Raw genomic sequence first — 22,529 nt, 5'->3', positions numbered from 1 at the left:
CTGATGTGCGTTGATGAGGCAGCACTAATGGGCACTAATAGGCGGCACTGATGGGCACTGATAGGCAGCACTGAGGTGGCACAGATAGGCAGCACTGATAGGTGGCACTGACTGGCATCACTGCTAGGCATTGACTGGCGCAACTGCTGGCACTGACTGGCAGCACTGCTGGGCTGCACTGATGGGCACTGGTGGGTGGCACTGGTAGGCACAGGTGGGTGGGCACAGGTGGGTGGCACTGCTGGGCACAGGTGGGTGGGCACAGGTGGGTGGCACTGCTGGGCACAGGTAGGTGGCACTGCTGGGTGGCACAGGTGGGTGCACTGCTGGGTGGCACAGGTGGGCGCACTGCTGGGCACAGGTGGGTGGAACTGGTGGGTGGTACTGCTGGGCACCGATCATCAGGGCACTGATCATCAGTGCCCTGATGATCCGTGCCGGTCCCTGCTCTGACAACTGCCGGTTCTCGGCAGTACCTTCCTCACGCGAAAGTGCAGCCGAAAACCGGCAATTGCATTTCCCGGTGATCAGCGTGTCATTGGACACGGCTGATCAGGTGGTAAAAGGCCACTGTGATTGGCCTTTTACCACATCACGTGATCAGCTGTGTCCGTAGGACACAGCGATCACGGAGATCGCCGGGGGCGTGCAGGAGAGCGCGTTCTGGGAGGACGCCATAGGACGCCCTCCCAGAACAGGCCGGCCGTAGTGTAGCCATCATTCGGCTATCTGCGGTTGGCAAGTGGTTAATGTTGCAGTGTGATAAAGTTAAACAACTCCACTGTCCTGTGCACATGGCACCTCTAAATTTCTTACATGATCAATGGGTAGTTTTTGCACTTTTTGATAACTGCGTGGGACCATCTCCAAAACTGCAGCTCTTGAGGGATGTTCCCAGTCTACAGTGGTCAGGACTGACCAAAAGTGTCCAAGAAAGGAAAACGGGTGAACCACAACAAGGTCATGAGCAACCAGGCTCACTGATGCACATGGGGAGCAAAGGCTGGCCTATGTACTCTAATCCAACAGAAGAGCTACTGGAGCTCAAAATGCTGAAAACGTTAATGCTGCTTCCGATAGAAATGTTTCAGAACACAGTGCATTGCAGTTTGTTGTATATCGGGCTGCATAGCTGCAGACCTGCCATGCTGGTGACACATATCCACAGCCAAAAGTGCCCTACAATGGACCACAGAGCAATGGAAGAAGGCAACCAAGTCTGATGTATCAGATTTTTTCTTTTACATCATGTGAGTGTGCAGCGCTTACCTGGGGAAGAGATGGAAACGGGATGCACTGGGAAGAAGGCAAGGCAGCGGAGGCAGTGTGATGCTTTGTCTAGTGGAGATCATGCCTCAATAAGTCAGGGCTGCTTTGGCAGCAAAAAGGGGACCTATTTAATATTAAGTGGGTGATCATAATGTTATGGTGGGCGGGCATAATGTTATGGCTTGTTGGTCATAACCACCTAATCTGTAAATCAGCTTACAAATATATGTTAAAGCTGTTGGGGTTGCCCATTTATAACTTCGGTGCAGCCTGGACACCGGTAAAAGACAGTATCAATAGAGAAGGAAAAGTTCTTTCTGCATATTGTAACATTCTCACTTTTTGTAATAAGTACAGTCGTAACAATTTATTCTGTATTCCACCACAGCATAAACATGTTTGTGTAATAACAAATGAAACAATAAACATAATGTTAGTTCAAATGCCTAATTTAAAAAAACAATACATTTCTATTCTAAACATAACACTTAATATAAACTTACTTTTTAACATCTCTGCTACCTGCCCAATAGCCACCAGTGGCTACAGTTCCTACAGCCATCACGAAAATTATAACCATGTTGTAATCAAGAACAGGCTCATTTGGTGCATACATGGCCACTTTCACTGAAGGACCGAATGTCTAGCAAAAAAAAGATGAGAGTGAGGTCAGCTAAAAATTAAAGAAGCAACCTACATTTCTTAAAAGAGAGGTGCAGGAATATAAGAAAACAAACACATACTCACCTAGATGGATGCAGCATCAATCCGATTATGCATCTGTCCCCCACTGATTTCAAATGATCAAACACCACTCATCGCTTGGTTCTCAGTCTTCTGTGAGCAAAGAACTGGTGACTGTCAGTCAGTAGCTATCTGCTCTGCCTCTCCAGTGCTCACAGGTCCGCCAGGCTTGGGAGGGGAGCAGGAGTGACTGGCTCAGGCTCTCAGCAGCACCCCAAGAGGCTGAGCCAGCTGCTGGTCCAGGCATCTGGGTGGATCCCGACATTAAAGTCTAGTTCACCGGATGATTCTTGAGGAACGGGGTTTGTTTGGGAGGGGAGGCGCTTGGATATTATTTGGAACTGAGAGACGTGATAAGCCCCAGACATATTGTGTATTTCTTCTTTTGTTTGGGGTGGGAAAGTGCTATCCCAGCTAGTTTTTTTCTTTTTTGTTTGTTTGCCTGTTTTACTGATGTCATAAAAGCTTTTATGCGACTATGAAACTAAATCACCACATCCTCAACTTTGATATGTGTATATTCCATACAGTGGTTGGATATGTGATAGATATGACATACATCTTGGAATAATGTAATACTCCTATTGCTGGATGGATTTTAATGTATTTTGATATGTCTGCATATTTGGATATATGTATGTTTGCATATGGCAATAAAAAAAGTTTAAAAAAAAAGTCTGGTTCTTTCTAGAGCCTGGATCGGCTCAGTGACATCAGCCGACAGTGGGCTTTAGGTAAAGCAGGGAAGGAAGTGCACTCTTGTGACCCACAGGAGAAGTATAGCCAAAAAAGCTTTGACCCTACTTCTCCTTTAAATAGGTTTTATCGAATTAAACTCAATCATAAACCTTAGAAATAAAAGGTAAAGCATGGTAAGCCAGCAATCTAATAGGTTAGAAATGTATTATTCTACTGAAATATGATTTAAAAAAAATAATTATTTGCCCCTTTGATAGTCACTTATTAATTATTATTATAATTTCAGTCTTCAATATTGAATCAGATACACAAGTGATTGTTTGCGGGTGTTTTTACTGCAAATCTTAATTTTAAAAAAGTGTCTTGAAAGTCTATAAAAAGTGGTTGGGAAGGTGAAATGGTTGTGACATTCACAAGGCTTTCAGATGCTAACCAAAAGCCAGTAACTGACTGCTAATGATACTTCAGCTTTTCCATGCATCAGCATTTTTCCTTACCTTACTGATATCCAACATATCACTGTAGCTAAGCAGAGCCACTGGAATATCAATTTCTTCATACTGACTACGATTACCGCCAGGAGGGACCTGAAAATAACATTAATACATTCAATACTACACAAAAGGTATTACTAAATGTAATTAATTTCAACATTCTCAGGCTAAAGAAACCATAAAAACTCAATGGTCGTTGTTTTGTAGATGCTTGTGACTTTTTAGGGGCTTGCATATATGGGAATTTATGTCATAACTGCTTTTCTATCTATAAAAAGAACTTGAAATGCAAAAGCAACTCAAAAAGTTAAATATTCCAAGGCTGCTTAATTTACTCTTCATTGCCATCTTTGGACTATTTCTAGCACTACAATTCTGCCACTGTAAACTGCACACCTGTCCCTTATTTAATACCTAAATAGGAAACGCAGTAATTCCAGCCAAGGCCTGATAAACAGATTCTTAGGGCCCTTTCACATGGGTGGACTCCGCCAAGCGGATCCACCTTGCACAGTGAGGGATCTCTCTGCTGATCCCCACTGAGCAGGAGGATGACAGGTCCATGTCCGCTCCACTTGTGCAGAGCGGACACAGACACAGCCTGCTGTTCTCTATCGGGCGCTCGGATGTGAACGGACAGCCTGCCCATTTACATCTGACCCACTACGCTATACGGATGGGGAACGGATCTCCCATCCAACTGTTTTTAATGGACCAGATGCAGACAGGTGTATACAGACATGTCCGTTTACATCCTCTTCCCCATAGAGAACAACGGGTGATCCAATCGGGACCACCTAATTGCACTGCATTTAAACTTGCTATCTGCAATCTAACTTCTGTCATCTAACTTCTGTCTGCTCCCCCCTCAACCCATTGCCTGTTTGACTACGCTTCTGTCTTCTGCCTGCTTCGAACTCTGGTTTGTCTGACTAAGTTTCTGCTTCTCAACTTGGTACTCTGTTGGTTGACTGTCATCACTGGATCCCAGAAAAGTGATCCCTGCGACATCAGCAGTGTAACATCCACACTTCAAACAGCTCTTGTAAAGACCTGACACTAGAGGGTTGCAGTCCAGAGGGAGTCTGGCACTGCAGACACAGAGGGGTTTATTTACTAAAGCTGGAGAGTCCAAAATCAGACTCCCTTCTGCATAGAAACCAATCAGCTTCTAACCTCAGCTTGTTCAAAAAAGCTTTGGCAATGAAACCTGGAAGCTGATTGGTTTCTATGCAGAAGGGAGTCTGATTTTGGACTCTCCAGTTTTAGTAAATAAACCCCAGAGCGTTCACTAACTCACAAACAGCATCTTTAAGAAGTGAAGAAGTTCTGAAGCATCTAAGAAAGAACTTCAGAGCATCTTAAATGCAAGCTAAATGCACCTGAAAGCATTTTGTATTTGCCTTACTATACACACTTTAAATATCTTGATCACTGCAATCGTACATAAACCAAATCAAATGCATATGGGACTTTAAATGAAGCATAAAATTGAGTAGATTATATATAAAAGAACAATTTATTAAACGTTACATGACGATCTCGCAGATTAAAACAACAAGCTGGGTAGTTATATCCAACATATAGCAGCCTAGGGTACACATTATATTGATAGAATTAATCCATACATATATTGCCACACAGTCAAATTACTAAAAAAGCATCATAAAAACTTGACATGTTTCATGAAAATTCACTTCTTCAGGAGTAGATGCCACCTGTATAAAATCTTTAAGAAACCAGTTTGATAACAAGATCATTATTGTGGCACCTCCAAATGGTGACCACCACATAGTATCTGCCCCAGGAGTTGTGGAAGGGGTACGGTACCCCCCACCAGGATAACCAAAGAGCGGCACAGGGAGGTATAAAGATGGAATATGAAAACCCAAAGTCCCACCTAATGCCAATCATATGGGAGATCCAGCTGGCCGCATGGCCGTACAACCTTCCAAGATTGAGTGAGGATAAGGGATAGAGGCATAGCATTTAGGCACCAGATCACAGCCTCTATATTTGTTACACACTTTATATTGCAATGCAGCTTGCTGCAGAGCCAGGCAGGACTGGGACAAGGAAGGGGCATGTGCCCCAGACACTGTGTTCAGGGAGATGCATTGACGATCCCTCTCCTCCCTGACAGGACTAACTGTTCCATCACTCCTGTCAGTAGAGCAGCGGCCGAAGCTGCTAGAGGGAAGATTCTGCTCCCCTCCCTTCAGCCTGCAGGGGGCAGATGAGAGCCAGAGCTGTTTCTGAAAACTCACCTCAGTCTCAGCTCGGTTTTCCCTCTCTCCCCTTGTCATGTGACATATCACACGACTAGAGAAGGGAAGCAGAAGCCACTTTCAAGCTCTGGATGAGCACTGAATAATTGGAGTCATCTGTAAGTACAAGAAAGGGGGGGTGGTAGGATCAACTCAGCACTAGATCTCCCTTTCACTCCTCCACCCCTTAACCTCCTCCCTCTCTTAGTCTAGGTTCACATTTGTAGGTTACAGGAACCTGAGCAGATTACATGCATTCCCGCAATACACAAAAGCACAGCTCTTTTACAAGTGCGTGGTGGTGCCAATAATTCTTAATAGCACCCTCATGCACCTTTGCTAACATATGCGCTCATTCACCCACACCAAAGCACATGGTAACAAAATACTATGCATTTTGGTGTGGAGCGATTTTATAAAAAGGTGTATGCACTTCTTTTGAGAGTTTTTCACAAATGGGGCAGCCCATTAAAATGAATGGGCTGCCCTGAAAATGCCATGCAAAAATGCACAAGAAAAAAGAGAAGAATGTAATGGGTTTAAACAGCAGTTTTTTAACCACGGACAGAACTAGATTCAGATGTCATAGTCACAGGGCAACTGAAGGAAGGAACTACATAAGAGACTCCATGTACAAAGGTGGTAAGTAAGGAGAGAGAAGCCCACAGGACTCTGAAACATGATAAAAGAGACAAAAACCTGACTCTAATAGCACCGAAAGCAAGATGTTGTACTGGTGCAGACTAGCTGTAAGAAGGTGAGGATTCGTCCAGTGTAGAAACTCCTAGAGTGGAAGCCCTGAGCTTCATAAGTGAAGTATGCCTTCCATGTGTGATGACATACCTTGACAGAAGCAGCCTTCCTATCTTTTAGCATTGTAGAAATTAGAAATCAAAGATAAAGAAATGCCCCAGGGCTGTAATAACCAGGTTCTTAAGCAGAATGGTAAATTGGCCCTTAAAAACAGAATATTCTGACATTCTAGCAAAACTCAAAGAACAACTTGCAGTAATGTTACCATTTTAAGGTACCGCATGTGCCTAGACCATTCTAGTACAATGAGAATCACTCGCCCTTTATCTAAATCCTACAAAGCAGATGAGAAAGAAACTTCAGGAGAGAAAAGACGGATTCCACGGAGTCACCAGAGAATCCACTAGACGATACTTCATAGTAGAAATTCTTTCAAATGAAAGAATGAACAGTAGAGGTGAAGAAAACAAGCCCACTCTCCTGAGGACACCAGCAATAAACTGAGGCATTTTGGTTGACATATCCTATACAGACCAACAGTTTTTTATGTTGCCATTGTCCATTTCTTCTGTATACAGGAGTACAACCCAACAATTTAAACATTTCTGTGTTCCTCAATGGACAAGAAAAAATGAAAGATACTTTTCCTTCTGTAAAGCTTAGCAACTTGAGCCTAATCTCTAAACTGCTGGAATTTTATAATGACAAGATGATGCAGAAAGAAATGCTTGTCTGATAGTAACCAGTTCCTTCAAAAACTGATTTTAGCAATGGGGACTACTTGTCTTCCTCATTTCCAACCTGTGTTTAGTTTGGAAGAGATACCTAATTTTTATAAACAAAACATTTAGACTGTTTATTGGCACTGGAAAATGGCAACTACTACAAAGTATGGCTTCAGAAAACTGCGATCATGCAAAAAATCCATAATATTCTTCTACCCACCAGCCGCTCCCGACTAACGATCAGTAGCCCACGTGCTCCATTGATTTGCGCCAGTCGCACCTTCTCATAAAAAGTGCAATTTCCTCTCATTACCATAGGGATACGATTACTGAAGCCGCCATCTGGGACATCCGCAGGGGAACAAAGAACAGATGCGGTCTGATCTTGAAGATGGAGCAAGGCCTAAGTTTAGGACAAAATGAGAACATTTTTAATGAAACTAGTAAAAGAGTGGATTTCTAACATATTGCTCATGCTTTACTGAGTACTAGAGCAAAGGTTATTGGTCCCTACCTGCTAAAGGAGTTTCTAATCTCAAGCCCCTAAAATGTTTCCTAGTTGCTGAGTTAGAATACAGTATTGCACATACAAGGCCATCTTTATGAAGAGAATTTTCCTACACAATTATCTGTATCTTCATCAGCTCCACTGTCAGGACATAAGCACCTGAGTTTTTTTTCTTTTATACTCCTTCAAAATCTTCTCCTATCCAATACTGCAAATTCGATCCATGGTGTCAATTAAAAAAAAAAAAAAAAAGTGGCACCATATGTTATCTCTTCACCCTACTATTTGTTCCTTTAGGGCTGTGTCAGTGGGCTTTGGGCTTGCATCAATGGCATCAGTTTGAGATGCTTCTCTGATCATGCAGAACTCATTGTCAGGTGCAGTTGACCTCCTCCTGACCTACCATTTGACCTGCTTCAAACAGGTTTAGCAGTCTCATAGACTTATAGAAGGATGCATAACCTGTCTGACGCAAACAAAAGCCCAGAAAAACAGGCCCTTACTCTTTTTCTATTTCCCACAGTACATAGAGCAACACTTGTCCTTAAAGGAGTGTAACTCGTCTTAAGACAGCCATACATTGTTCGAATCTTGGCTGGTTCAGCAGAGTCCAGCTGAGATTTGAACCATCTATGGACAGGCTGAGTTTACCCAAGTCGATCCAGTGATCAACTTGGGTACAACCAGCATGCCGGATTTTTACGTGCAATTATGGCCAGCAGCTACAGTCACTAGCAATAATCACTGTGTTTTCCCGGCAGGGACAGCTTTCCCACACCCCCCGCCTGGGAAACACGATAGCTCTGCAGGTGCAGAAAAAAATCTCATTATCTATGGCCTGCCTTATGCAGGCCATAGACGGTTCGTTTATTGGCCGATTTTTCGTCCGAAAGAATATCAGTGGATTTTCGCACTGTTAGTGGGGCAATGGCATCGGGCGATTTTCCCGGTTCCTCCTCATTTCCTTTATCAGTCATGCTGGAAAATTTGCTAAAAACGGATGATTTTCGCAATCATTGGTGGCAACAGAACGACCGATGTTTCGTTTTTCGGACGAAAAATCGTCCGATAAACGAACTGTCTATGGCCTGCATTAGAGTTTTAAAGCATTGCAAGACTTCCCTTTACATTTTAGGGTAAATTTGGAGATTCTCATAATTTGTGGATATCTGTAAAGTATTGCTTTTTTGAAAATTACTTTTAAAGCAAAACCTTCAATATGGGATATATTTTTGGGCAAAGCACAGTGGCTTAGTGGGCAGCACAGTGGCTTAGTGGTTAGCACGTCTGCCTTGCAGTAAATGGGTCATGGGTCGATTCCTGACCATGGCGCCTCCTGCATGGAGTTTGCATGTTCTCCCTGTGCTTGTGTGGGTTTCCTCCGGGTGCTCCGGTTTCCTCCCACACTCCAAAGACATGCTGGTAGGTTAATTGGATCCTGTCTAAATTGGCCCTAATATGTGTATGCATGAATGTACGTTAGGGACCTTAGATTGTACACCCCTTGAAGGTTAGGGACTGATGTGAATGTTCAATATATATGTGTAAAGCGCTCCGTAAATTGACAGCGCTATATAAGTACCTGAAATAAATAATAAATAAAAACATAGGAGGTTAAGCAATGGATGATCTCGTGTATGATCAATGGCTACAAAAACTAGGCTTTGTTTTTTGTCCTTGAAGAGGATTTCATATCTACAAGGCAGGTCTGTCAATGACCCAGGAGGGTTTTAGTCTTCATATTTGTAATTTCAAACGTGTGTGTTTTAGTTAGCTACTGACTGCATTTTCAATGCGGAATGCATGTTGTCAGACTCTTACTGCACAACTGATTTTTTTTTTTAGACATACTTTTAGTGCATCTGGATTACTTCACTGCATGAACATGCGTCTAGTATACCAATCAAAAGGCAGATTTAACCACATGTCAGCTAAATCACTCAATACTGAAACTGCATATTTTCTTCCACACATAGTTCTAATGCAAACTGATTAGCAACATTCTGAGAAACATCTATTTTAACTTTCAACTACCGTATGTGGCAAATGATATATGGACTTAGGAGTTATATATGGTTTTATCCCAACATTGCAGATATAAAATTAAAAGTGTGATCCTCACACTGTCTTTAATACCAAAGTAAACACGTCATAAATGTGGAAAATTCAGAGTGAGCATATGGTGAAAACATTGTATAAGCACAGATAAGGATGAGTGAAAATCACATGTCAGCTGATAGTTCTAGATCTACACAACCTCTATGGAAAGACATTCAATAAAGTTGGATAAACAGCTACACAGTTATGGAATGTAAGGAGGTAAGGCGTACTCACAGCTTTGGTCAGGTCGTGAGGCAAATGAGCCCATTCAGAATTAAAAAGAATACAGTAATCTTTGGCACTGCCACCACTTTTCTCTGATGTTACATGAACCATTCCATATTCACACAGTACCTGAAAGAGACCAAAGATACAGCTGAATAGTTTTTCCAATTTTACAAAAGCAAAAACAAATTTATTTCAAAATAACATCCTTATTAGTCATTTATCTAAATAGAAGTATTAAAGCTCAATGTTACCAAAAAGGTTTATTTTATAAGATTTGGATGTACTTGGCAAAAGTAAAATACTTCTGCCAAGTGTTTTTTGATCTCTGTGACCCCATTAGAGAGATTTTCCCTTTTTCCTGTTTCGGTGACCCAGCATATAGGTCATATAATGTTGTGCACAGTTTCTATCCTCCCACGTTCTTCATGCACATGTGGTCTCCCACAGTACAGTGAAATGCAATTATTTTAGTAAATATAAATTGCTAAATATCTTTTCTCATCAGCAGTATATAGCAGTCTTGTGACTTCTATCAGTGTCTAGCTGAGCACTGGTTAATCTTGTAGGAGGAGTTTTCATTCTGCTCTGACTGTCCTATGAGGCTGCATAACCCCTGACTCTCCATCTGGACAGCATTGACTGGCCATGTGCTGATCACATGCACCCACCCAAAGAAAAAAAAACCCTCTACAGATACACAACAAACTGAGCATGTGCAGAGTGATTCCTAGGGCTCTGTACTATCAGCAGATGGATTGGGGACAGTAGAAGAAGGGAAGGATCAGAGAAGACAGGATCAAGCAGCCTTTTTATACAATGCGGAGGATTAACCCCTTAGGTTCCACAGTGAGTATAACAAGCATGCAAGTATATAAACACGGATTTTACTGTTGTGGGTTTAGTAACAATTTAAGTTCTGTAAGTTGCAAAGAGGGGGCTCCATTGATCGGACAATTTTTTCTAGCACATCCGAAAGATGCTTGATTGGACTGAGATCTGAGGAATTTGGAGGACAAGTCAATACCTCAAAGTTGTTGTGTTCCTCAAACTATTCGTGAAAATTTTTGCAATGTGGCAAGGCTGAAAGAGGTCACTGCCATTGAAGAATAATGTTTCCATGAAGGGGTGTACTTGGTCAGCAATGATGTTTAGGTAGGTGGTATGTGTCAGAAAATTAGTAAGGAATCCACTGTTATGTTTGATTTTTTTATGTATTTTATATTATGCAGATGGAAACAGAAGGTGCTGGAACATGCAAAGGTTGGTCTCACTAAGAATTATTGCAGAAAGATTATCCAAAACATGTAACAACACAGGGGGGCACACTCAGCACATCAATTTATACACTGCTCAAAAAAATTAAAGGAACACTTTGAAAACACATCAGATCTCAAAATATCATGCTGGATATCTATACTGATATGGACTGGGTAAAGTGTTCGGAACGTAAAGATGCCCCATCGTTTGAAAATCACCTCGTTTAATGGAAATGAAAATTATCAACCTACAGAGGACTGAATTAAAAGACACCCTGGAAATCAAAGTGAAATAATGATGCAGCAGGCAATCCATTTTGCTGAAATGTCAGTGCAGCAACTCAAAATGGTACTCAGTAGTTGTATGGCCCCCACGTGCTTGTATGCATGCCTGACAACATCAGGGCATACTCCTAATGAGATGATGGATGGCGTCCTGGGGTATTTCCTCCCAGATCTGGACCACGGCATCACCGAGCTCCTGGACAGTATGAGGTGCAACCTGGTGGTGTAGGATGGACCGAAACATGATATCCTTATTGGATTTAGGTCAGGTGAGTATTCCTTCATCCTCCAGGAACAGCCTGCATACTCTCTGAATATACATTACTTAACATCTATTGTCTGAATAAAAATCCAGTAACATTCCTGGAGGGTACGTTAAGAAAAATCTCTGAACATAAAAGGGGTAATCTGATTGTGGCAGATTTTAATTTGTGTCTAGATCAAAATTTGGATGCGTCACCTAAAACGTCGAGAGAAGGTAGTAGGTAATAAAAACATTGAAGAAATTACTACATCAAGTTCAATTGACCGACTCTTGGGAGAGTAAAACATCCAAGAGAAAGAGACTACACCTTCTCACCAGTACATGGAACATACTCAAGACTGGATTATATTTTGATTGAACATAGACAACTGGAGTTGCTGATTAGCTCCAATATAGAGGTCATGTCTATCTCTGATCATGCTCCTGTCACCACGAGACTTTGGATCCGAGTGGAGTAGGACAAAATAACTACTTGCAGCATCAAATTAAATGCTTATACAAGATCCTGAAATAGAAAGAAAGATTAGAAAGGAAATTTAGCAATTTTTTGAGTTTAACGAGACCAAGGAGGCCCATAAGGCATATATCACAGGAATATTGATAGCGATAGGAGCCAAAAAAAAAGAAAGAACGGGGGGAAAATATAAAGAGGGTGATGGAGGAGCTATATAAGTTAAAACAGTTACATAAAAAAAATAAAATAAAAGAAGTTTGGACATATACAGTATCAGAAGATAATCCTTAAAAGAGAAGAACTAAAAGATCTTACGGAACAGGAGTTGAGGAAGATATTTAATAGGGTATCAAAAGAGAGAGAGATCAGTGGAGGAATAAACCTGGAAAACTTTTAATGAGGTTAAAGGAAAAGAAATCCAAAAACTTTATAGATAAGATTCAAAATGGTAAAGGAGAACTGGTATATTCCACTACTGATATCGCTAACAGGTTTCAAGAATATTATAGTAGGCTTTATGATGTGAGCCCGAGAAAGCAAAAAGAAATAGAGGATGATATGAAGAGAAAAAGGCAGAAATATTTAAAGAGGATAGAGTTGCCAAAATTAGCAGAAGAAAAACTAGAGGCCGTAGAAAGAACTATTACCCAGAGGAAATTAATTTGGCCTTAAAGAACACGACCTCAGGAAAGAGCCCTGGTTCGGATGGATACCCTGTGGGTCATTTTAAAAAATGTAGCAATCTTTTGATCCCCAAAATGTGTGGCTATATGAATGCAGTAGGAGAAGGGATGCAAATGAGGGAGGAATCATTGCAAGCACATATAACTATTATACTCAAAGAAGGCAAAGATAGCTCACAGTGTGCTAGCTACAGACCTATATCTCTATTAAAAGTTGATACAAAATTGTTTGCTAAGGTGTTGGCAATTAGACTGAAGGAGCTGATGCCGCAGTGGATACACCCAGATCAGGTAGGATTTATTCAGGGAAGAGAGGGGCGGGACAATGGTCTGAGATCACTGTTCCTCTTACAAAGAGTAAATAGAGAGAAACTGCTGACAATATTTCTATCAATCGATGCCGAGAAAGCTTTTGACAGGGTCAGTTGGGGATTTATGTTTGATACGTTAGAAATCTTAGGATTAGGGCCCAAAATGTTAAAGTGGATAAGAGGGTTTTACAATGGACCGACAGCGGCAGTCAAGGATCCCTTTCCCAGTCTTTTAAAATGCATAACGGTATCAGACAGGGATGCCTGCTATCTCAATTGTTATTTATACTGTCACTGGAACCTGTCTTGGCAAGGGTAAAATGGTGTGTAGATATAGTGGGAATAAAGGTAGGGAAAGTGGAGCATAAGGTGGCAGCATATGCAGATATGTTATTTTATATAGTAAATCCTAGAATAACGATGCCTAATTTAATGAGACTATTAAAACAATATGGCGAACTGTCAAATCTGAAAATAAACCCTGCAAAGTCATAGATCTTAAATGTTAACATTCCAAAGCAAGATAAATTGAGTCTTCAAAAAGAATTCACATTTACGTGGAAGGAAAAGGAAATGGGTTGCCTGGGAATAAAATTAACTTCTTCAATGAAAAGTATATACCAGGCAAATTTTATCCACATAATTAATGAAATAAAGAGAGTGAGTTGGGGAGACTTTCAAAACGAGGAGCTTCTTGGATAGGTCATATAAATTTGGTAAAGACAGGGATAGTCCAAAGATTCTTTATAAGTTTCACATGCTCCCAATAAACCTGCCAGGGTCCTTCTTCGGGGTAATAAAGAAGCTGATACTCAGATTCATATGGGCAAACCGAGAATAAGTTATGTTGTATTGTGTAAGGTAAAAAAAAATGGGGGACTGGGGTTGCCTAATTTCAGGAAATATTACTTAGCAGTGTTATTATCATGAATAGTAGACTGGACATTTAATTCACAAGGGAAGGGAAATATGGAAGGGTAAATATGGAAGGAACACTAAGTAAAGCTAGGGAAGATTATATGGATACCACACAAATTCCGTACATTAGATGAGAATACTAGTTCTTTAACAAAAAAAAGTGTTAGGTGTGTGGGATGGAATTTATAAGCAGAAAGAATGGAAATATAACTCCAGTTTGACTCCTTTAGTGGGTACGGAGTACTTTCCTCCTGGGAAGGATACAATTTCTGGCAAATGGATTAAAGATAAAAATGCACGTTTGAAGGATATTTTGCACAAAGGGAAGTTACACACTTACCGAGAGTTAAAGAGAAGAAAAAATGATGTATTTTTTACATTAGCTGAGTGGCAATATGGACAATTAGGACATTTTGTTTCATCGCTCCCTCAACCACTAGGGACCTCGGAGAATATGCACCCATTTGAAAAACTGTTGAATGTTAATTCAGTTTCCAAGCAAGCCACTTCCAGGATATAGAAGATCCTGATAGATATGGAGGGGACTGATCCTCCTGGGAACTTGGAAAAATGGGAAAAGGAGTTTGGAACAGTGGGGGCTGTGGGAAAAAAAAAAAAAAAAGGGTACAATGGCACATATATGGTGGGATTGCCTGAAAATACAGGAATTTTGGAAATAAATAATTAATTGTACCCAGGAAATCAGTGGGATTACTATACAAATGGACCCGTGGGCATGTCTATTTTATTTAGAGCCTGCAGGCAAACGGTATGAAAACAGGATATCATTTGATCAGGCTGGCTAAGGGCTTGATTCCGAAGTTCTGGCGAGCCACCAAGAATAAATGGTTGGCTAAACAGAGTGGAAAATATTTTTAGGATGCAGGAGCTATGTCATATGGAGGAAGATAAAATGGAGGATTTTAAGAAGATATGGAGTAGTTGGTTGGACTTTAAAACATCGAGAAGATACTCAGAATTGGTATGAGTTAAGAGGGAAAAAGTTTGGGGAAGACTGATGGGGAACTTGAAAGAATGAGAGGTTGTGAGAAGGATGGGGACATAGATATTGCTAGATAAGATGAGTAATAATTTAATTAAATAATATCTGGACAGGGGTTTTTAAGATGGGAGGGGTAGGGGATAAGATGTTGTAAAAGATATCTTTTAAACCTGTGAATGTGATGTATATTGGGTTGTTAAATGTTTTTTCTATTATTTTTGTATTGGAAAATTAAATATATAAATAATTTAAAAAAATGCCTTCATCCTCCAGGAACTGCCTGCATACTCTCACCACATGAAGCCGGGCATTGTTGTGCACCTGGGGGAACCCAGGACCCACTGCACCAGCGTAGGGTCTGACAATGGGTCCAAGGTTTTTATCCCAATACTTAATGGCAGTCAGGGTGCCATTGTCTAGCCTGCAGAGGTCTGTGCATCCCTCCATAGATATGCCTCTCCAGACCATCACTGATCCACCACCAAAACGTTCATACTAAACGATGTTACAGGCAGCATAATGTTTTCCACGGCTGCTCCAGACCCTTTCACATCTGTCACGTGCTCAGGGTGAACCTGCTCTCATCTGTGAAAAGCACAAGACGCCAGTGGCGGACCTGCCAATTTTGATGTTCAATGGCAATTGCCAATTGAGCTCTATGGTGCCGGGCAGTGAGCACAGGGCCCACTAGAGGATGTTGGGCCCTCAGGCCATTCACACCAGTGGCCTGCTGGAGATCATTTTGTAGGGCTCTGGCAGTGCTTATCCTGTTTCTCCTTGCACAAAGAAGCAGATACCGGTCCTGCTGATGGGTTAAGGACCTTCTACGGCCATGTCCAGATCTCCTAGAGTAACTGCCTGTCTCCTGGAATCTCCTCCATGCTCTTCAGACTGTGCTGTGAGACACAGCAAACCTTCTGGCAATAGCACATATTAATGTGCCATCCTGGAGGAGTTGGACTGCCTGCACAACCACTGTAAGGTCCAGGTAGCGCCTCAGGCTACCAGTAGTGACAATGACCCTAGCCAAATGCAAAACTAGTGAAAACAGAAAAGATGAGTAGGAAAAAAAATGTCAGTGACCAACACCTGTAAAACCATTCCTGTTTTGGGGATCGTCTCATTGATGGCCATCTAGTGCACCTGTTGTTAACTTCATAATCAACAAAGAAGCTAAAACTGATTAACAACCCCCTCTGCTACTTAACTGACCAGATCAATATCCCAGGAGTTTGACTTGATGCTATACTCCGATTAAAAAGTGTTCCTTTTATTTATTTGAGCAGTGTAAGTAAAACATCAGTTTTGGAGAAATTAATCCAATATGCAAGAAGCCATAAACAATGCACTAAAAGGACACAGCAAAGGAGCTGGTATGTGAAGGGTCTTAGATCCAAGGTGATTTTCCCAGAACTGACTTCTACCTAAAAGCATTTCCTCAAGGTTACACCCTAGTAAATTGTTAAAGCCCAACTTCAGCCAAAAAAACATTTTTACTCTGATTTGGCTAAAGCAGGAAAGAGATAAGCCTTTGTTGGATTTTATTGCCCACCATTGGAGAGATTCCCCCTAACTAAAGCCATTTTCTACAATGCTGGATGGGGTAAGGAATTGTTAAAACCCTTGTCAGTTTTTTGAGGGGTCTTTCACTATCTGTCCTATAGACACCACAGAGAGAGGAAATCAGTCACTGTTCTCTTAGGGCTTGTTTACACATGTGGCAAGGACTGTAGCACCTCTGAAAAGCAATCTGCGGACAATATGTATCCTTTTGATTGCCTGTTTTAACCCAAGCATATAAACACCCCCCCCCCCAAACAAATGCTTCAAGGCCTCCCACCCCCACATATACGCACGTGTAAAATGAAAATTAACTTAAGTGTATTTTTTTTTTTTTTTTCGTTTTTTTCTTCCCTTCTTTCTTCCTTTCAATTCTTTATTCTCCTTCCTTATATAATTTTCTATAAACATCCTATTTCTTCCACCTCTTCCAAAATCTCTCAATTTTATCCTCCTCCAGATGTCAGAGTTCTTCCATCCTATAAACGTAATCCATCTTTCTTATCCAGTCCTTTATTTTCGGTACTTCTGGTTTCTGCCAAAATGTAGGTATCAATCCTTTTGCAGCGTTTAAAAGAAGGAATTCCACCGAGTTTTTATATTTCTCTACTGTATTCTCTGTTTTATGAAATAAACAAGTCCCAGGATCATAAGTGTATTTTTTACTGAAATTTTGCATTTCCTAGACCTTTGCGGTAATATGTGACATAAAAAATTGGAACTACCGCTATTTTATTCTCTAGGGTCTCTGCTTTCAGAAAATATATCATGTTTGGGGGTTTTGTGCAATCTTCAGGCCTTAAATGATTTTTTAAATGTGTGCAAAATATGCAAGAACGGTTCTGGCAGCAAAAAGGATAAAGGGTAAGCCTGACACTCCCCTTTCTTGAGGAGCACCCGATCAGTGCTCATTACACTGCAAGGTCTTTCCCCTCCCTGCTAGTCCCTGGGTGCGGTGCTAGAGACAGGCAGGGAGGGGAGAAGGAGATAAACAGTGCAATGTTAAAAATATTAAACATGTAAATCGTCATAAAGCTCCTTTTTGTTTTAAATGCCCCAGACATTCCTTAAAGCAGATTTAAATACAGTTTTGGTTAAAAAAAAAAAAAAGGGACAAGTAGATTGGGGCACCGATTTAGTCCCTGGACAAGTAGTTTTTTCAAAAATTTCCACACCCCTGACCTTGCCAAGATGCACAACATATACTAGATCAGGGCTTGAAATTTCCACTCGCCTGCTCGCCGATGGCGAGTGGAAATTATGGTGGGGGCGAGTGTGTCCCCCAGGGCTGTCTTGCTGAGCAGGCTCGGAGCTCAGGCCAGATCTGTCATTGGCACTGGTAGCCGTCAGACTGCTCAATAGCTGAGCGCAGTGAAAGCAAAGCAAGGAGTGTGTGCTGTGCTCTCTGCCTGGTGTATGTGTACATGTGTGTGTGTGTTTGTGTGTGTCTGTGTATGCATGTACATGTGTCTGTGTGTATGTACATGTGTGTATCCGTACATTTGTCTGCGTGTATGTACATGTATGTGTGTGTACATGTGTCTGTGTGTTCATGTGTCTGTGTGCGTGTACATGTACGTGTATGTGTGTTTGTGTGTATGTATGTACATGTGTCTGTGTGTACATGTGTGTATGTATGTACATGTGTCTGTATATGTGTCTGTGCATGTGTATTTCTGTGTATGTACATGTATCTGTTTGTATGCACGTGCCTGTGTGTGTATACATGTGTCTGTATGTGTGTGTGTGTACATGTGTCCCTGTGCATGTGTGTATGTACATGTCTGTGTGTGTGTACAGGTGTCTCTGTTTGTGTGTGTTTGTTGGTGGCGAGTAACTCTAAGGCCTGGCTAGTAGCTCAAGACTTGAAATGTTAAGCCCTGTACTAAATTTCTCTGTATTGTATAAATGTAAATTTTTTATTTAGAGAATAGTAAAGACATGCCAATCATTAATCCAGGTAGAGGATGTGGGTACGGCTGTGTTTGATTGCATTTTTTTATGTAACTGCAAAGTCTTGGGTTCAATCCGTCAAGTGTGTTTTTTTTTTTTAAACTGTTAGATTCCTGTCCTGTCTTGTCCTGAATTGTTATATATACACACTGTACCCACCAATGTGGATCTTTTTCTACCCTTGTCCTATATCTTTCGGCCCACCATGATACCTGAATAACATCTGTCCGGGGCATCAGCAGATCTGACCTAAAATCTTTTTATGGTCCATAATCTGCCCATGTATGGGCACCTTGAGAATAAACTTTACCAAATCAGATGTTCAAGATAACAGTAGATGTCACAAGCATTGTTACATAACACAGGTATTGTACCGAACTATGAATTCTCTCACATATGCTGGAAGCATTTGGTGGGAACAAATGCCTTGGATCCTGGCCTGTAAACATTCCTTCTGAATTCACTCACTGACAAAATAATTATTACATGTGTAATACTATGCAATGTGTGTTCTACACATTCCAATAAAGTTTATTTTTTTCCAGAAATGCAGTGTAATGCATCAATAGACATCTGCTCCCAATATTCTAAACTATTTCATTTCATAAAGTTTTAAAGGGAACAAAGGATGCAAAGCTTCTACAGTGACACATTTTGTCTGCATACATTCACTGGTACAATGTTAAACAGAATTTGTGGAACTACACCATTATTGGACATTTTAAAATACTGTCTTTTCGTACATTTTTTTTTAAGTTCCAGAGGTGCTTTGAGGATCTATTTACATCATACAAGTTGGGCTGCACTGGACATCCTTGCTCAACGCAATCTTAATGTGAAGACGAGCATTTGGTGGGTGTCAATGGATATACTGCATCGCAACATGCTGTGGTTCATATAGATTAATGAATTGTCATTTTGTGACAATTCTTTAAAGTTGAAAAAGGGGTAAAATGTGTCATTACAATGCATCAACATGGCTCCCTTCACAGCAAACAGAAGAAGCTGCTGGTATTATATGGCCACTGGCGTGAACAGGACCCAAAAAAGTGAGAAAGAAATGGTTGGCACAAGTGCTCATGCCCCCCTGCTAGTGTTATAGTGTATCTCTACATCAGTTTCTTTCCTAGACAACTTAGTCTGCATGTAATCTGTGTAAGCACAGAAAAAGCTCCCAACCAAATATTAAAGTCCTCAAATGGCACAGGGGTGTCAAAACTGGCGGCCCTCCATCTGTTGTAAAACTACAAGGCCCATCATGCCTCTACCTTTGGGAGTTATGCTTGTAACTGTCAGTCTTGCAATGCCTCATGGGACTTGTAGTTTGGCAACAGCTGGAGGGCCGCCAGTTTGACACCCGTGGGCTAGTGTCATAGCTAATCACAATTGCAGCACCATGCCACCTGCAGATCTAAATAGTGGATAAGATGGCGAACTCCCCAGCTGTAAAGGATAGACGGAATTAACTCCTCTTTAGGATCAGAAGCTTAAACATTTCAGTCTGTAAGACTGAATTCAGAGTCTCTTCCTGTCCCATAGCCAAAATAGGAAATGAAAGGAACTCCCTCCAAAGTGAGGGAATCCCTGAACTTGTGAGCCCACTTTTATTCCTGTTCTGGAGACAACCAAAATTTGGGATTTTCTTTCAATTTTGGTGATATTGGTACAGGGGCGGACTGACCATCCGGGTACTCGTGCACTGCCCGAGGGCCCAGGGTCAGTAGGGGGCCCCATGAGATGCCCCTGGTACCTTTCATAGGCTTTTTTGGGTGTGGTTTCAGTGTGGGCGAGGACACAGGGGCCCCATGATCCCCTATTGCCCGGGGCCCCATGAGTTGTCAGTCCACCCCTGTACTGGTAAACATGACAAACAGAGAAAGTTAAAGCTGAATTCCAGGAATCCAGCCACTTTAGAAAAAGTGAAAGCACACTATTTAGTTAAGCCCAACAATGTGCATGACACTTCCTAGACTTATCTTTATTATTTACATCTGACAGGTTTATTGCTCTGCAGGAGAGTTACACAGGATCTGAGAGAAGAGAAGCACAGACTGCAGGTAAACCCACCCCTCCTCTCTGCTAGCCATTCACAGAAGCCTTTGTATCTTTAGAACGAGTTCACATAATACCAAGGCTTCTGTGACTGGGCAAGAGGAGGGGAGAGGAAGGCATAGCAGCTACAGTGAATGTACTGTTGAAGACGCAGAGATCAGAAGGATCAGCATCAGGCTCCCACAAATACAGCAACAGCTGCCTTCCAGGAGTACTATAAACCTGTCAGATATAAATAATAGCGATAAGCCTAAGGCTGGTCATACATGGGTCAAAATTCAACCGATTTTTCATCCGAAAATCGGACCTAGAAATAAACGGCCAATTTTCGCTCTATTAGTGGGTCAATGGCACCGCCGATTTTTGTGGTTCCTCCCCTTTTCGGTGATCGGGCATGTTGGGAAATGCGTGAAAAACTACAGATTTTCGACTCAATGAAAGTCAAATTGTACAATCGTTTTTCCAAAAAGAATATGTGCATGAGCCATGACCTGGAAGGAACAGAAATTTTGCCTGTTATATGGGGTGAACTTTATGACTTGGTCGGCCGATTTTCAAAATCATTGATGACACCATCTGATTACCGAGCGAACAACATTTTCAATTTTCGAACGAAAAATCGTTCGGAATTCGAACCATGTATGGCCTGCATTAAAGATGTCATTACCTCATTGAACTTAACTCACAGCGAGGATGATTTACTAAAACTGGAGTGTAAAATCTGATCAGCTTCCAGGTTTTTTTTTGGCAAATATAAATTGAAAAAATGTAAGTTAGAAGCCAATTGGCTATCATGCATAACTGCACCAGGTTTTGCACTCTCCAGTTTTAGTAAATCAACCCGGTGTGCTTTCACTTTTGCAAAGGAGCTGAATTTCTGGAATTTAGCTTTAAGCTCCCTAATGGGGTCACATGCAGCAATAAAATCTGACAGGTGTTCTAATCCCTCTCTGATCTATCTAAAAAAATGCCTTTAGTTCTACTCTAAAGTGGTTACAGCCTTACAGTGGTTGTAAAAGCTCAGTTGTTTTTCAAAAAAACCTTCTCTGTGCAGTAGTGGTGTACCAATATGAACACTCTGGTGCCAAAATCAGAATGCATGTGGCCGAAAACCAAAACCGAAATGTCTGCGTATGTGGGGGTGGGGAGGCTCACATTTTTTTTGTATTTTTGTTTACTTTAATGTGTATTTTTATTTTTTAACTTATGATTTTATTGCTATCACATTGGGGACCAATAGTCAAAATTTTTCCTATTGGAAAAATGCCGATAGGGCTATTTTCAGCCCATATGTTTCGGCTGCCGAAATTTCAGTGCATCCCAACTGTGCAGCAGCTCCCCCAGCCCCCCCTAATACTCACACTAGGCCCCCTCTTGATCCAGCGATGTGCACTGCAGTTTCGGCAATCCCGGGACTCCCTCTCCCCATTGGCTGAGAAAGCAGCAGGAGACATTGGCTACCGCTACTGTCATTCACAGCCAGTGAGCCAATGAGAAGAGAGAGGGGGTAGGGACAAGCCGTGGCTCCATGTGTGAATGGATACACGGAGCAGCGGGTGCCCCCACCGCAAGTTGCTTGCAGTGGGGGCACCAGAAAGTAGGAGGGGGCCAGGAGTTCCGGCGGGGGACCCGAGAAGAGGAGGATTTGGACTGCTCTGTGCAAAACCACTGCAGAGAGCAGGTAATTATGTGTTTGTTATTAAAAAAAAATAAGCCTTTAATATTACTTTAAATTTTTTTTTTTAATTTAATGCATTCTCTGCATTAGGGGAAAAAAAACCTGTCTCCAAGATCCCCCCAGCCCTCCGCAATATTTACCTAAGTCCAATCTAGCGTTGTGCCCCAGAATAATGGCTCTCTTGGATTTCTCCCTCCATACAGGGCAGATTGATAGCATTGGGAGCCATTGCCTCCAGATGTTGTCAATCAAATCCAATAACGAGGGAGTGGGGGCCGAGCAAAGCTCAGGCAGCGGGGCTTAGAAGGCCATACGAGTGCCCCC

General features: G+C 41.6%; 1 protein-coding gene across 4 annotated transcripts in view; it reads right to left on the bottom strand.

Annotated features, from left to right (window-relative positions):
• The window catches only part of SPPL2B (signal peptide peptidase like 2B), a 55,857-nt gene that overhangs the window by 23,974 nt on the left and 9,354 nt on the right, over positions 1–22,529 (bottom strand). For all 4 annotated transcript variants that reach the window (XM_089675668.1, XM_089675669.1, XM_089675666.1 and 1 more), the window contains exons 2-5: positions 9,794–9,913; positions 7,172–7,354; positions 3,210–3,299; positions 1,773–1,912 (exon numbers count right to left, since the gene is read on the bottom strand). In XM_089675668.1, coding sequence (XP_089531794.1) covers positions 1,773–1,912; positions 3,210–3,299; positions 7,172–7,354; positions 9,794–9,913 — 533 coding nt within the window. The remainder of the gene's footprint in view (positions 1–1,772; positions 1,913–3,209; positions 3,300–7,171; positions 7,355–9,793; positions 9,914–22,529) is intronic.

The sequence above is a fragment of the Staurois parvus genome, unplaced genomic scaffold (genome assembly GCF_062004578.1).
Source record: "Staurois parvus isolate SC_StPar_1 unplaced genomic scaffold, SC_StPar_1.0 ptg000013l, whole genome shotgun sequence".
Lineage (NCBI taxonomy): Eukaryota > Metazoa > Chordata > Amphibia > Anura > Ranidae > Staurois > Staurois parvus.
This window is presented reverse-complemented; position numbering and strand designations above follow the sequence as displayed.